Here is a 14464-nt window from a genome sequence, read left to right on the forward strand (position 1 = left end):
GAATATAGTTGAAACCATAAAATTAAAATATTTGCAAAAGAAATGAAATGTATATATGAAAAATATTAAAACATCGTAGAAAAAATACATGTCGGATTATAATACCATTTTAACAAAATTTTAAATCGAAATACTATGAATAAAAATTTGCCATAGCTGATATACCACCTCTAGCCAAATTTTAAGAAGTAAAGTAATTGGGTATTTTTGATATAAAATTTCGCAAAAAAAACTAAAAGAATTATAACAACAGATGGAATAAATTTAAGTCTAACGACTTTAGGAAATATATAAACAACAAACACCCTAGAAAATTCAAAAATAATCTCCGATTTAGATTAGGGTTAGAAAATATTTCATAAAATGTTTGCCGCATTGAATGTAGCATTAGATGAAAATAAGAAACAAATCATCCTACTTATATCTTTTCTTCTTTTGAAAAAATAAATTAATAGAAAATAAATTGTGAATGAGTACGAAAAAATGTAAAACCATTGGAAAGCAAAATTTACATCATATAACAACATTCCCTTCATATCCAACCTAATACAAAAAAAAAAACACAAATGCAATATAGTTTATTGATATCAAATAATAAAGAATAAATTCTTGTCAACTGTAAAGTATTGAAAAAAAAATTTCTCTTTTTATAAAAATATTGTGGTCCTGAAAAGGACCGATTGTTTTTGTAAAAAAAGTTGGCTTTTAATATGTCAAAAATTTAAGCACGTTCTCCACGAATACGTCTGGCCAATTGGATATCCTTAGGCATGATGGTGACACGCTTAGCATGGATAGCGCACAAGTTGGTATCTTCGAATAGACCAACCAAGTAGGCTTCGCTAGCTTCTTGCAAGGCCATGACAGCAGAACTCTGGAAACGCAAGTCAGTTTTGAAATCTTGGGCAATTTCACGAACCAAACGTTGGAAAGGCAATTTGCGGATCAACAATTCTGTGCTCTTTTGGTAACGACGGATTTCACGCAAAGCAACGGTACCAGGGCGGAAACGATGGGGTTTCTTGACACCGCCAGTGGCTGGGGCACTCTTACGAGCAGCTTTAGTAGCCAATTGCTTACGAGGGGCTTTGCCACCGGTAGATTTACGGGCAGTTTGCTTGGTACGAGCCATTTTTCACTTTATATTTTTTTTTTCACTTCACGATATGAACACAAACACTGTCAAAAAGGTATTACTTGTGTGCCGAGCATGAACGCCATATTTATAGAAAAATTGAGCGCGCAAACTGTTAGTTAAGGGTGTGTGTAGTGAAAGATTGAAATATTGTATCTTACAGCTGCCTGTATATACACGAAGTATACACGAACGAACCCGAGGGTAGATCGTGTTATTAATATTAGTAAGCATTTCAAGGAATTTTTGTATAAATAGAAGCGCATAGGCCACGGAGCAGTATTAGTTCTTGTACAACGTTTGTGAAGTGAATTTAAAAAAAAAGTGAAAAATGACTGGTCGTGGTAAAGGTGCCAGCTCACTTTAATACTCACAGTGTCAGTGCAAAGTGATAAAGACTAAAAAACTATATAACACAAATTGCTGTTTTACCGACGGCTTTTTGATAATTGACAATTGGTGTTTTGCCGACGGCTTTTGTATTTCACTACACTAGCTTGAAACAAAATTTTAATCCACTCAGTTTGAAACAAAAAATAATCTAAATCGCAGTGAATTTTGTGATACTTACCTGGATTTTTGAGAAGAAATAGTAGTCTTCGAATATTTTGACTATTGGTGTCACTTACCTGAAAAAGTGAGAATCACATAGTAAGCAGAAAATTTTTTCAACATTTTTCTGGTCACATGAAATTTTGAGAATCGAAAAGGAGGCAGTGAAAATTGAACTTTTTTCATATTGGACTCTCTAAGGAGGGTTGTTGCAACGGCCTCAAGCATGAGTGCCAGCGGTGGACGTGAGGAAGCCGTTGGTCATCTTGGGGCAGTTAAAAAGACTGGTAATATGTCTAATATAACTATAACAAACAACAGTGGACATGGAAAAGCCATTGAAATAATCAATAATAATATGGGTGCCCCTGACAACGAGGGTGAATGTGCAACTGACGCCACCCTATGTACTTCAGATGGCTTTCAGCCCGTCGTGGATAAGAAGCATCGTAAGAAGAAAAGGAAGAAGAAGACTGGGGATGACAGCGACTCCCCGTACGAAACCTTGAAATTCAATTTGGCTCTCAAACAATTCAATGAGACAATTGAAAAATTGCAACAAGAAAGGCAACTTTTATTGAATAGAATAGCCGAACTGGAGAGATATGTCCATGATAATAACAATGGCGCAGGAAATAATAATGCCTCGAATAATGCTGTGGATGAAATTATTCCATCGAATTTAAATAATAATAATAATGCTATCGAAGTAGCCGGAGGCTTCGATATGGCGTGTGGATATGAAGATGTCACAATGCAGGTGACTCCAAATGAAATTGAAATACCGGTCACAACCAACCGATACAGTGTTTTAGAGGACGAGAGACACATTGACACCAGCAGAGGAGCCATCCCAAAGGGAGGTGGAGCGGGAATAGGTGCCTCAACAAAAAATGCAGAACAAGGAAATGATGACAACAATAACAATAACCAAAACAACAGGAAATCAGGTAAGACTAGACCACCTGTTATTAAAATATACAATGCCAATATTAAAGAATTAGGAAATAGAATCAGAAATTTGATAGGCCATGACCTCTTTACCTTAAGAATTGCGAACCGTAACATGGTATGTCTAAAGATGGTAGAACTTGTAGATTACGACAAAGTATGTAAGATGCTAGTGGATAGGATGTATCGTTTCTTTACTTATACTCCTAAGAATAGGAAACCATATACTTTGGCGATAAATGGGTTATCAAAGACCTATGATGTTGAGGAGGTTAGGGCTTTTCTACTCAAGAAAAACCTTGACATAGACATAAAGAATTTAATGAACCTTGAGAATGACAGATGGATCGTACAGCTCTCCATGGGGTCGGATGTCCAGGCGTTCCGCAAGATTCAGTATATCATAAACTGCAAAGTGAGCATGTCCAGGCTGAAGAAAGGAGGATTATTACAATGTAGAAATTGCCAGCGATTTGGACATTCGTCAGTAAATTGTCATTTAGAATTTCGATGTGTTAAGTGTGGTCAATCCCATGGCCCCGGAAAATGCGAGATTCCTGATAAAGAACACAATAACAAGGAGTTCACCACCACTGACCCGAAAACTGGAGCAATAGTACAGACGATTGGGATTCCAGTCCGATGTGTTAACTGTAATATGGAAGGACATGTTGCTAGCGATAGGAACTGTCCCAGAAGACTTGATTTAGTCCGCAAAATAGCAGAAAGAAAGGCTGCTGATCAGGCAGCCAAGGCCGCGAGATATAATGCTATACCTGCTCGCAATGTTCCAAACCCGGGACGTAGTGCCCCCAGGACTGGCAATTTGTCTTATGCAAATGTTACGCGAGGACCACAGGCGATGCCCTCCTCATTTTTGTTTATGAGCCCCGAAGGGAGAGAAGAAGTTCGAGGGAACAATACTGAAATGGCAAAGGCTAGCGCGGCAATGGCTGGCTTCAATAATGAGGTCAAAAGAGTATTAGGTCAGGATTTTCTGACCTGTATGAGAAGGATTGATCAGTTCCGGGTTGAGTATAGCCGCCTGAGAAATGATGACGAGAAGATGCAAGCCATGATGGGGTTGTTATGGAGTTTCCGTGAAAATGGACAACATTAAATGTATTTTCATCAATGTCAACTCTATAGTGTCCCTAGCTAGGAGACACTATCTTAATATGTTTGTGAAGGCGAAAAAACCTGACGTCTTAATGGTCGCTGAGCATAAACTTAAGGACAATCATATTTTTGAACTGGAGGGCTACACGGTTTTTCGTCAAAATAGGAATAATGGTAATGGGGGTGGTACGGCGATATGCCTCAGGGAAAATATAAAGGGGGAAAGACTGTCTGTCCGTTTCATAGATCTGGAGGGTACTATTGTTAAAGTTAGGGGTATAGGCAATAGGGCGATTTTATTTATATCATTATATTCGAGCCCTAGGGCGGTGTTGAATAGGATAGATTTAGATATGTTAGAGACCATAATAGGACCTGATTGTGCAGTGATTGGTGGTGATCTCAATGCGAGACACACATATTGGGGGGATTGTCTGGATAACACCCGTGGAAGGACTCTCAAAAGATGGCTTGATATGAGCCCAACGTTGGTAATTAGACCAACTAATAGCCCAACAACTGGGACATCATTTATAGACATTTTCTTGACTTCAGCTGATATAAGACTTACTGACGGACCAAACGGAGGACAAACAGTGAACGGACTACGGACACTAGATTACGACTCGGACCATAGGGCAGTTGAGATTAATATTATGCTCAGCGACCTAGAGGTACGGGACCCTGATGAAATCTACTTATATGGGAAAATGAGGAACCGTGTATTTAACGACTCTTTGAATGAAATTTTGTCTACAAGAATCCCACCTGTGGACCGGAATTTGACAATATCTGAAATTGATGAGCACGTGGACTTCCTCACGGCTTCAGTGAAGACGGCCATGGAAAACAGCATTCCGAAGAGAAAACCAGGAGTCGGCAGGATGAATCGACTACCGAGGGACATAATTTCCTTAATCTCCCAGAAGAAAAACCTTAGAAGACGGATTTTCAGAATACACAATCATCAAGACGCAAGAGAAATTAGAGTGCAAATCCGCCTATTGGATAAGATAATAAGAGAAAGAATAACATTATTCGAGGAGGAACATTGTGTTAGGATACTTTCGTCGATTAGACCAGGTAATAATCTTTTCAAAGATGTGAAGAAACTCACATGCACCAAGGCAGGAAGGGCGACTGGTGATCTCATATGCAACGGAGGCCAGACTATTAGCTCTGATAGGGAGAAGACGGAGTTATTGGCATCAACTTTTGCTGACATCCAGGGACAGGTGAATACGGCTGGACTGGCAGTTTCTGGCGATCCCCCGCCCCCTTTAGTGTCTTTTGGATCTCAAATACTTGCAAATGGAGAACGAACTGGAGCATCATATACAAGTCCTATTAGGTTCATCAAATCCGATGAGATAGGTGCTAGATTGAGAAGATTGAACAATAAAAAGAGCTCCGGTGAGGATGGCATACCTAATTTTGTGGTAAGGAGAATTGATCGTAGAATCTGGACACACCTGGCCATTTTATATAATCAATGCCTAAACTCTGCATATTTCCCATCTAAATGGAAGAGGGCTATTGTTGTGCCGATATTAAAACCAGGAAAAGACCCAACAGACCCTAAGTCTTACAGGCCCATATCATTATTATCAAATCTTGGCAAACTATTTGAAGCTTTGATTCTGGATAGATTGGAGGATCAAATTGAGGATAACCATGTGGTTGGGGATTTCCAATTTGGTTTTAGAGCAGAGACATCCACAGAGCATGCCCTAACTGTTTTGACCGATAAAGTGTCCAGGGGCTTCATGGACCGTAGTGCGACGGTGGCGGTCAGCCTCGATTTTGAGAAAGCATTCGATACGGTCTGGCACGAGGGCCTTTTGGAGAAAATGGGAAATTATGGTATTGAATCACACTTGACCAAATTGATTGGAAATTATCTCATGGGAAGATCGTTCACGGTGCGAGTTCAAGAGGAGACATCGGGTCCCAGGAGTGTCTTGGCTGGAGTGCCTCAGGGATCAATCCTGGGCCCGACACTATATAATTTATATCTGGCAGATATCCCACAGCCCCATGGTAATGATCTGTTGATAATGTATGCTGATGACATACTGGTAGCGGCTACTCATGCGAGGGCTAGGATCGCGCAAACCCGCCTAGAACAGTATTTAACAGTACTCTCGGACTACTTCGATAGATGGAGGCTGAAACTGAACATACCCAAATGTAGATCTATCATCTTCAAGGGCAGAAGAAACACATTATATAGGAATGCTAGGGGATTCACCCCTATGATCAGGATTAGAAATGAGGTTATCCGGAATGATGGTGAACTGAAATACCTGGGTGTGAAATTCCAAGAGAACTTTTCCTTCACCAAACAGGTGGATGAAGCAATTAGGAAAGGTAGGGCGGCGTATCAGGCGCTACAAAAGGCCATGGGACAAAGAAGGGGACTCACTCGACAGGTGAAAATGATAATATACAAGGTTGCTGTCAGACCAGTTATATCATATGGTTTCCCCATATGGTTTAATGTTTCCTCGACTCAAATGGAGAGAGTAAGAATACTCGAAAGGAAGATTTTGAGACATTGCCTCTGCCTTCGGGGCACTTCCATAGATGGACGTTATCGTTCGCCCTCTAATGAACTGGTATATGAATCAAGTGGAACGCCAAGGATAGACGCCTTCATGGTGAGGTCGACGCTGGCCAGAATTGGAAAAAATATAACGCACCCGAATGGTTTAGTCAGGGGTGGTTGTGCTACAAGGGAGGTTTATCAGAGGGCCGCTGAGATGGGCAGCCATCTCCCCCCTATATGCCTTCAGTACCTCGATGATGATGGTCTCTTATTTGATGATGAGGGAAGACTGGTTTTCTTCAATAGAACGCTCGGGTCACTAGACTCTTTGAGCAATACGTACAGCCTAGCACAATGACCTTGTCGTGATCCACATAGTCCGGCAATCTTTGTAAATACGTTCCCTTAGTTTCTTTTTTTTTCCTATTCCAATCTTTTTTTCTTTTTGTAAACACCTTCAATTAGTAGACTTGAATTCCCTATTTTATTTTATTTTATTATTTTTTAGTTTTATTTTTGTAAATAGTGTAAATATCGTAGTAGTTAAGCATCAATGGAAAAACCAAAAAGTGTTCCCGATTTTTTTACCCTTTTTTAACGGGAAATTCATACAAATTGAAATAACAAACAAAATTGGCATTATAAAGTGGTCTAGTCTTTCTGAGCTACTTAATATTTAACGAAACGAATGCATTCCTAGAAAAATGAATCTCTATGTTCATGCTGAGGAGTAGATATCAATATAATATAAGATACAAGATTTAAATATTGTAAAATTAGATTTAAGACTAATGGAAAATAAAAACGAATCTGAATCTGAATCTGCGGAACAGTATTAGTTCTTGTGCATCATTCGTGAAGTGAAATTTAAAAGTGAAAAATGACTGGTCGTGGTAAAGGTGGCAAAGGCTTGGGAAAAGGTGGCGCTAAACGTCATCGTAAAGTGTTGCGTGATAACATCCAAGGTATTACCAAGCCTGCAATCAGACGTTTGGCTCGTCGTGGCGGTGTAAAACGTATCTCTGGATTGATATACGAAGAAACCCGTGGTGTCCTCAAGGTGTTTTTGGAAAACGTTATTCGTGATGCTGTCACCTACACCGAACATGCTAAGCGTAAAACCGTCACCGCTATGGATGTCGTCTACGCTTTGAAGAGACAAGGCCGCACTTTGTACGGTTTCGGCGGTTAAACATTTTCTTGACGCTATTTGGAGAATATTTAAATACTTTAATACAAAAACAATCGGTCCTTTTCAGGACCACAAAATATATTTACAAAAGAGATCATCTTGTTACAAATTTATTTAATTATTTTAATAATAAAATTTTAAATTTACTTGGTTTAAATAAAATTACAAACATTTGGTTTGCCGTCGGCAAAACATTGTTACTAACCCAATGAAACAATTATGTATGGACTTACCAAAGGCGACTACTATGCTATTTTTCTGCCGTCGGCACTTGAAAAACATGACATACGCTACAAAAGAAAAACACTACGAATGTAATACATACGAAACATATATGCAATTCTCTATATGTCATTTCTCGTCCCATTCCCCAAAGAAAATGATTCTATGATTCTCTTACTCTCTTTTTGCAGAAATCAAAGAAAATGATTCTATGTTGCACTGTACTCGATCCTAGTGTCATTTATTTGTTCTTTTGCGTGACGTTCTTACTCTCTTTTTGCAGAAATCAGTTATGTATGTATTGATACAAACAGCTTTCTCTGTCATCAACTATTTGCAACTTCCCGCTAGAAGTTACGAACACTTACGATCCTACTAGACTTCGGCTTTGCCAAAGCATACAAAAGATACATATGTAGTAAATAATCAGAGTTGATACAGATGAAAATAAAAACACTTCGGCTCAGAAAACGAATGCTCTCTTAATGAAATTGGTGGGAATTTGTTGTTTTTCGATATTAGGAATAAATGACATTAGATAGGAACAAAATGAAAAAATGAAGTGACGAAATTTTTCGATGTCATAACAGATGAAAACTAAATATATGTATATATATCTTCATATAATTTTTTTATAGTAAATTTTATTGTTACTGAAAAAAAGTATGTATGAAATTATATTGTTTGAAAATATTTTTTCTCTTTTTAAAAATGTTTTGTCGTCCTGAAAAGGACGGATTGTTGTTTGATAGAGATACGATGGTCTGTATTTACATTTTCTTGTAGATAATTTAAGCCTTCTTTTCGGTCTTCTTGGGCAAGAGAACAGCTTGGATGTTTGGCAATACACCACCTTGAGCAATGGTGACACCGGACAACAATTTGTTCAATTCTTCGTCATTACGGATAGCCAATTGCAAGTGACGAGGGATAATTCTTGTCTTTTTGTTGTCACGAGCAGCGTTACCAGCCAATTCAAGAACTTCAGCGGCCAAGTATTCCATCACAGCAGCCAAGTAAACTGGAGCTCCAGCACCAACACGCTCAGCATAGTTGCCTTTGCGCAAAAGACGATGAATACGACCGACGGGGAATTGAAGCCCAGCACGATTGGAACGAGACTTTGCCTTTCCCTTAACTTTGCCACCTTTACCGCGTCCAGACATGTTTCAATTTTTTTTTCTTTTTCACTTCACTTCACAAAACACTAATGATAGCGTTTAACTAGTTGTCAGTTCTTTATATACTTTTCGTTCGAGCTATTTAATACATTTGAGGGTTGTTTTGCTGCACGAAGAGGCTACCTGAATATCTTGTCCACGAAATGGTACAAATGTGTGCTCATCGCTGCGCACACACAAAATTCTCTTTTGAACAGTGTAAACAGTGTTTGTGTGAAAAAAAAATAGTGAAAATGCCTCCAAAAGCCAGTGGTAAAGCAGCAAAGAAGGCCGGCAAAGCCCAAAAGAACATCACAAAGGGTGACAAGACCAAGAGACGCACCAAGCGTAAGGAGAGTTATGCCATCTACATTTACAAAGTGTTGAAGCAAGTACATCCCGATACTGGTATCTCTTCAAAGGCAATGAGCATCATGAACAGTTTCGTTAATGATATCTTCGAACGTATTGCCGCCGAAGCCTCTCGTTTGGCTCACTACAACAAGCGTTCCACCATCACCAGTCGGGAAATCCAAACTGCCGTTCGTCTATTATTGCCCGGTGAATTGGCTAAGCACGCTGTCAGTGAAGGTACCAAAGCCGTTACTAAGTACACCAGCTCCAAGTAAATGGCTTTATATTTCGTCGAAAATTTATTTCCTCCACCATCAAAGGCCCTTTTCAGGGCCACAAAAATCATTAAAAAAGAGATTTTCTTTGTTGATCAACTAAAAACAAAATATCCTTATTTTATTTCAATAACAAAAAAAAAAATAAATACATCTTCCATCGAATAATAACAAATAATTGATTTTTCAACTAAGATAAATTCAATGTTGTAATCTTCATTTTATTAAAATTCTATTATGGCATTTCATTACTATGTCTAACTTCTATTAAAATTCTAATTTGGCATTTCATTACTGTTTCTTCAATATTTCTTCTTTTTATTTTTCTTCATTATAATAACGTCGCTATAATATTTTTCTCAGAGTAAAAGACTTCAATATTTCTTCTTTTTATTTTTCTTCATTATAATAACGTCGCTATAATATTTTTCTCAGAGTAAAAGACTCTATTACATTGATCGTATGCATTACTGTAAATGGCGTAGTTAAAGGATGTGTGTGTGTGAGAGAGAGTTTTGATGATGACTCTATGCGTAGGTACATGAAACCTTTTTTTCTAGAATTCTAATTGCTGCGGTTTATTACCACATCCCAATTGGCTAATCCAGTTTTGGAAAAATTCCCATAAAACATGTGATTATAAATTTCAATTTTACCGTGAAAAATAGATTAAGTACAATGTATATTTATTTAAATAAAAATTAGGTAAAAAAACAAAATTGTTTGCATAAAATTTGTTCTCTTTTTCAAAGATATTTTGTAGCCCTGAAAAGGGCTGTTAGATAAACTGCTTTCGAATATCGAAAATAATCATTCTGCCATGAAATAGAAAATTTACTTCTTGGCGGCGGCTTTTTTAGCAGCTGGTTTCTTGGCAGCGGCGGCCTTTTTGGGTTTGGCTGCTGCTACTGTTTTTGCCTTGGGTGCTTTTGGTTTTGTGGCGGAGGCCTTGGCCTTGGCGGCGGTTTTTGCTGGTTTAGCTTTAACTGTACCGGTCTTTTTGGCAGTTTTAGCCTTAGCCTTTTCGGTCTTCTTCTTTTCTGCTGTCTTCTTAGCGGCAGAAGGTTTCTTTGCAGCAGCCTTCTTTTCTCCACTGGCCTTTTTGGGTGCGGCAGCCTTCTTTTTCTTATCACCAGCTGGGGCCTTCTTCTTTTCGGCGCTCATTGCTTTAGACATTTTGAATGAACCAGATGCACCCTTACCTTTAGTTTGGATCAATTTTCCACTGGCAACAGCGCCCTTCAAATACTTCTTGATGAAGGGAGCCAATTTTTGGGCATCAACTTTGTAGGTGCTGGCCAAATATTTCTTGATGGCAGGCAATGATGAACCACCACGTTCTTTCAATGTTTTGATGGCAGCATCGACCATTTGTTGGGTTGGTGGATGAGATGGGGCAGCAGAGGGCTTCTTTGCCTTGGCAGCAGCTTTTTTAGGTGCCTTTTTCTCAACAGCGGCAACTGGAGATGCGGTGGCTTCAACTACGGCGGCGTCAGACATGTTTCACTATATTTTTCACTTCAAACACTAATATACACTAACACGCGTGTACGTTGGTTATATATATTTTTTACCGTTCAACGTAGCTATTCTTGGGTACATCGGAATTATGAGAAGTACATAGTAGTCAGCTACGAAATTTTGTGAATTCTTGTGTGGAAGAGAATAAATTTTTTCACAAAAGTTTTGATAGAATAATTAAATTTATGATGACATAGTAAATATATTTAATTGGAATTTATCACATTTCTCTAGTAGAGATATCCACCTAAATGACAAAAAGGACTTCAATTAATAATATTGAAGGACTAGAGTATTATAATCTTTTGAGTTGAAAGTTTATAAAAGTGTCATCATAAATTTCCAACTAAATTATATAAATTTTAGTATTTTTATTGAAAATTGTATAAAATAAAAAAATTATAGGGAATCTTGATATGTTTTCTTTAAAAAAATACGAAAAAATTATACATTTTGCATAGTTTTCATGGTAAAATATTCAATTATATTATGTCGTCTATGACAGTGGAATTCATCATATTGGGATATTTTCCATGAATAAAAGTTTTTCTGCAAATTAATTTGAAAGCTCAAAAGTGAAAATGTTTTAGGAAATTTTCATTCAAAAATATAATAGAAATCACAAATTTCTACTAAAATATAACATTAATAATAAAAAGTGTCAAATTGTAACGAAAAGTTAAAATAATCGTGAAGGTGTGGTATATCATGTACAGCGATGTTAACAATGTTGAATATAGTTGAAACCATAAAATTAAAATATTTGCAAAAGAAATGAAATGTATATATGAAAAATATTAAAACATCGTAGAAAAAATACATGTCGGATTATAATACCATTTTAACAAAATTTTAAATCGAAATACTATGAATAAAAATTTGCCATAGCTGATATACCACCTCTAGCCAAATTTTAAGAAGTAAAGTAATTGGCTATTTTTGATATAAAATTTCGCAAAAAAAAAACTAAAAGAATTATAACAACAGATGGAATAAATTTAAGTCTAACGACTTTAGGAAATATATAAACAATAAACACCCTAGAAAATTCAAAAACCATCTCCGATTTAGATTAGGGTTAGAAAATATTTCATAAAATGTTTGCCGCATTGAATGTAGCATTAGATGAAAATAAGAAACAAATCCTCCTACTTATATCTTTTCTTCTTTTGAAAAAATAAATTAATAGAAAATAAATTGTGAATGAGTACGAAAAAATGTAAAACCATTGGAAAGCAAAATCTACATCATATATCAACATTCCCTTCATATCCAACCTAATACAAAAAAAAAAACACAAATGCAATATATTTTATTGATATCAAATAATTAAGAATAAATTCTTGTCAACTGTAAAGTATTGAAAAAATTTTTTCTCTTTTTATAAAAATATTGTGGTCCTGAAAAGGACCGATTGTTTTTGTAAAAAAAGTTGGCTTTTAATATGTCAAAAATTTAAGCACGTTCTCCACGAATACGTCTGGCCAATTGGATATCCTTAGGCATGATGGTGACACGCTTAGCATGGATAGCGCACAAGTTGGTATCTTCGAATAGACCAACCAAGTAGGCTTCGCTAGCTTCTTGCAAGGCCATGACAGCAGAACTCTGGAAACGCAAGTCAGTTTTGAAATCTTGGGCAATTTCACGAACCAAACGTTGGAAAGGCAATTTGCGGATCAACAATTCTGTGCTCTTTTGGTAACGACGGATTTCACGCAAAGCAACGGTACCAGGGCGGAAACGATGGGGCTTCTTGACACCGCCGGTGGCTGGGGCACTCTTACGAGCAGCTTTAGTAGCCAATTGCTTACGAGGGGCTTTGCCACCGGTAGATTTACGGGCAGTTTGCTTAGTACGAGCCATTTTTCACTTTAATTCTTCACTTCACAAGATATGAACACAAACACTGTCAAAACGTTATTACTTGTGTGCCGAGCATGAACGCGCATATTTATAGAAAAATTGAGCGCGCAAACTGTTAGTTAAGGGTGTGTGTGGGGAAAGATTGAAATATTGTATCTTACAGCTGCCTGTATATACACGAAGTATACACGAACGAACCCGAGGGTAGATCGTGTTATTAATATTAGTAAGCATTTCAAGGAATTTTTGTATAAATAGAAGCGCATAGGCTGCGGAACAGTATTAGTTCTTGTGCATCATTCGTGAAGTGAAATTTAAAAGTGAAAAATGACTGGTCGTGGTAAAGGTGGCAAAGGCTTGGGAAAAGGTGGCGCTAAACGTCATCGTAAAGTGTTGCGTGATAACATCCAAGGTATTACCAAGCCTGCAATCAGACGTTTGGCTCGTCGTGGCGGTGTAAAACGTATCTCTGGATTGATATACGAAGAAACCCGTGGTGTCCTCAAGGTGTTTTTGGAAAACGTTATTCGTGATGCTGTCACCTACACCGAACATGCTAAGCGTAAAACCGTCACCGCTATGGATGTCGTCTACGCTTTGAAGAGACAAGGCCGCACTTTGTACGGTTTCGGCGGTTAAACATTTTCTTGACGCTATTTGGAGAATATTTAAATACTTTAATACAAAAACAATCGGTCCTTTTCAGGACCACAAAATATATTTACAAAAGAGATCATCTTGTTACAAATTTATTTAATTATTTTAATAATAAAATTTTAAATTTACTTGGTTTAAATAAAATTACAAACATTTGGTTTGCCGTCGGCAAAACATTGTTACTAACCCAATGAAACAATTATGTATGGACTTACCAAAGGCGACTACTATGCTATTTTTCTGCCGTCGGCACTTGAAAAACATGACATACGCTACAAAAGAAAAACACTACGAATGTAATACATACGAAACATATATGCAATTCTCTATATGTCATTTCTCGTCCCATTCCCCAAAGAAAATGATTCTATGATTCTCTTACTCTCTTTTTGCAGAAATCAAAGAAAATGATTCTATGTTGCACTGTACTCGATCCTAGTGTCATTTATTTGTTCTTTTGCGTGACGTTCTTACTCTCTTTTTGCAGAAATCAGTTATGTATGTATTGATACAAACAGCTTTCTCTGTCATCAACTATTTGCAACTTCCCGCTAGAAGTTACGAACACTTACGATCCTACTAGACTTCGGCTTTGCCAAAGCATACAAAAGATACATATGTAGTAAATAATCAGAGTTGATACAGATGAAAATAAAAACACTTCGGCTCAGAAAACGAATGCTCTCTTAATGAAATTGGTGGGAATTTGTTGTTTTTCGATATTAGGAATAAATGACATTAGATAGGAACAAAATGAAAAAATGAAGTGACGAAATTTTTCGATGTCATAACAGATGAAAACTAAATATATGTATATATATCTTCATATAATTTTTTTATAGTAAATTTTATTGTTACTGAAAAAAAGTATGTATGAAATTATATTGTTTGAAAATATTTTTTCTCTTTTTA

At 37.1% G+C, this 14464-nt stretch overlaps 3 protein-coding genes across 3 annotated transcripts; all 3 read right to left on the reverse strand.

Moving 5' to 3' along the window:
* Positions 1–721: 721 nt before the first annotated feature.
* LOC142242639 (histone H3) lies at positions 722–1132 on the reverse strand. Its single transcript, XM_075314204.1, has one exon. It carries the CDS (start codon positions 1130–1132, stop codon positions 722–724), a length of 411 nt encoding a protein of 136 aa, XP_075170319.1.
* A 7378-nt stretch (positions 1133–8510) lies between these two features.
* Positions 8511–8885, reverse strand: LOC142242743 (histone H2A). Its single transcript, XM_075314302.1, has one exon. It carries the CDS (start codon positions 8883–8885, stop codon positions 8511–8513), a length of 375 nt encoding a protein of 124 aa, XP_075170417.1.
* A 3599-nt stretch (positions 8886–12484) lies between these two features.
* Positions 12485–12895, reverse strand: LOC142242640 (histone H3). Its single transcript, XM_075314206.1, has one exon. The coding sequence runs from the start codon at positions 12893–12895 to the stop codon at positions 12485–12487; it is 411 nt and encodes a 136-aa protein (XP_075170321.1).
* Positions 12896–14464: the final 1569 nt, after the last annotated feature.

Source organism: Haematobia irritans, unplaced genomic scaffold (genome assembly GCF_050003625.1).
Source record: "Haematobia irritans isolate KBUSLIRL unplaced genomic scaffold, ASM5000362v1 scaffold_6, whole genome shotgun sequence".
In the NCBI taxonomy this organism is placed as follows: domain Eukaryota; kingdom Metazoa; phylum Arthropoda; class Insecta; order Diptera; family Muscidae; genus Haematobia; species Haematobia irritans.

Excerpts from the sequence above, each read along its gene's own strand:
- LOC142242639 (XM_075314204.1), bottom strand. The coding sequence starts at position 1,132 with ATGGCTCGTACCAAGCAAACTGCCCGTAAATCTACCGGTGGCAAAGCC.
- LOC142242743 (XM_075314302.1), bottom strand. The coding sequence starts at position 8,885 with ATGTCTGGACGCGGTAAAGGTGGCAAAGTTAAGGGAAAGGCAAAGTCT.
- LOC142242640 (XM_075314206.1), bottom strand. The coding sequence starts at position 12,895 with ATGGCTCGTACTAAGCAAACTGCCCGTAAATCTACCGGTGGCAAAGCC.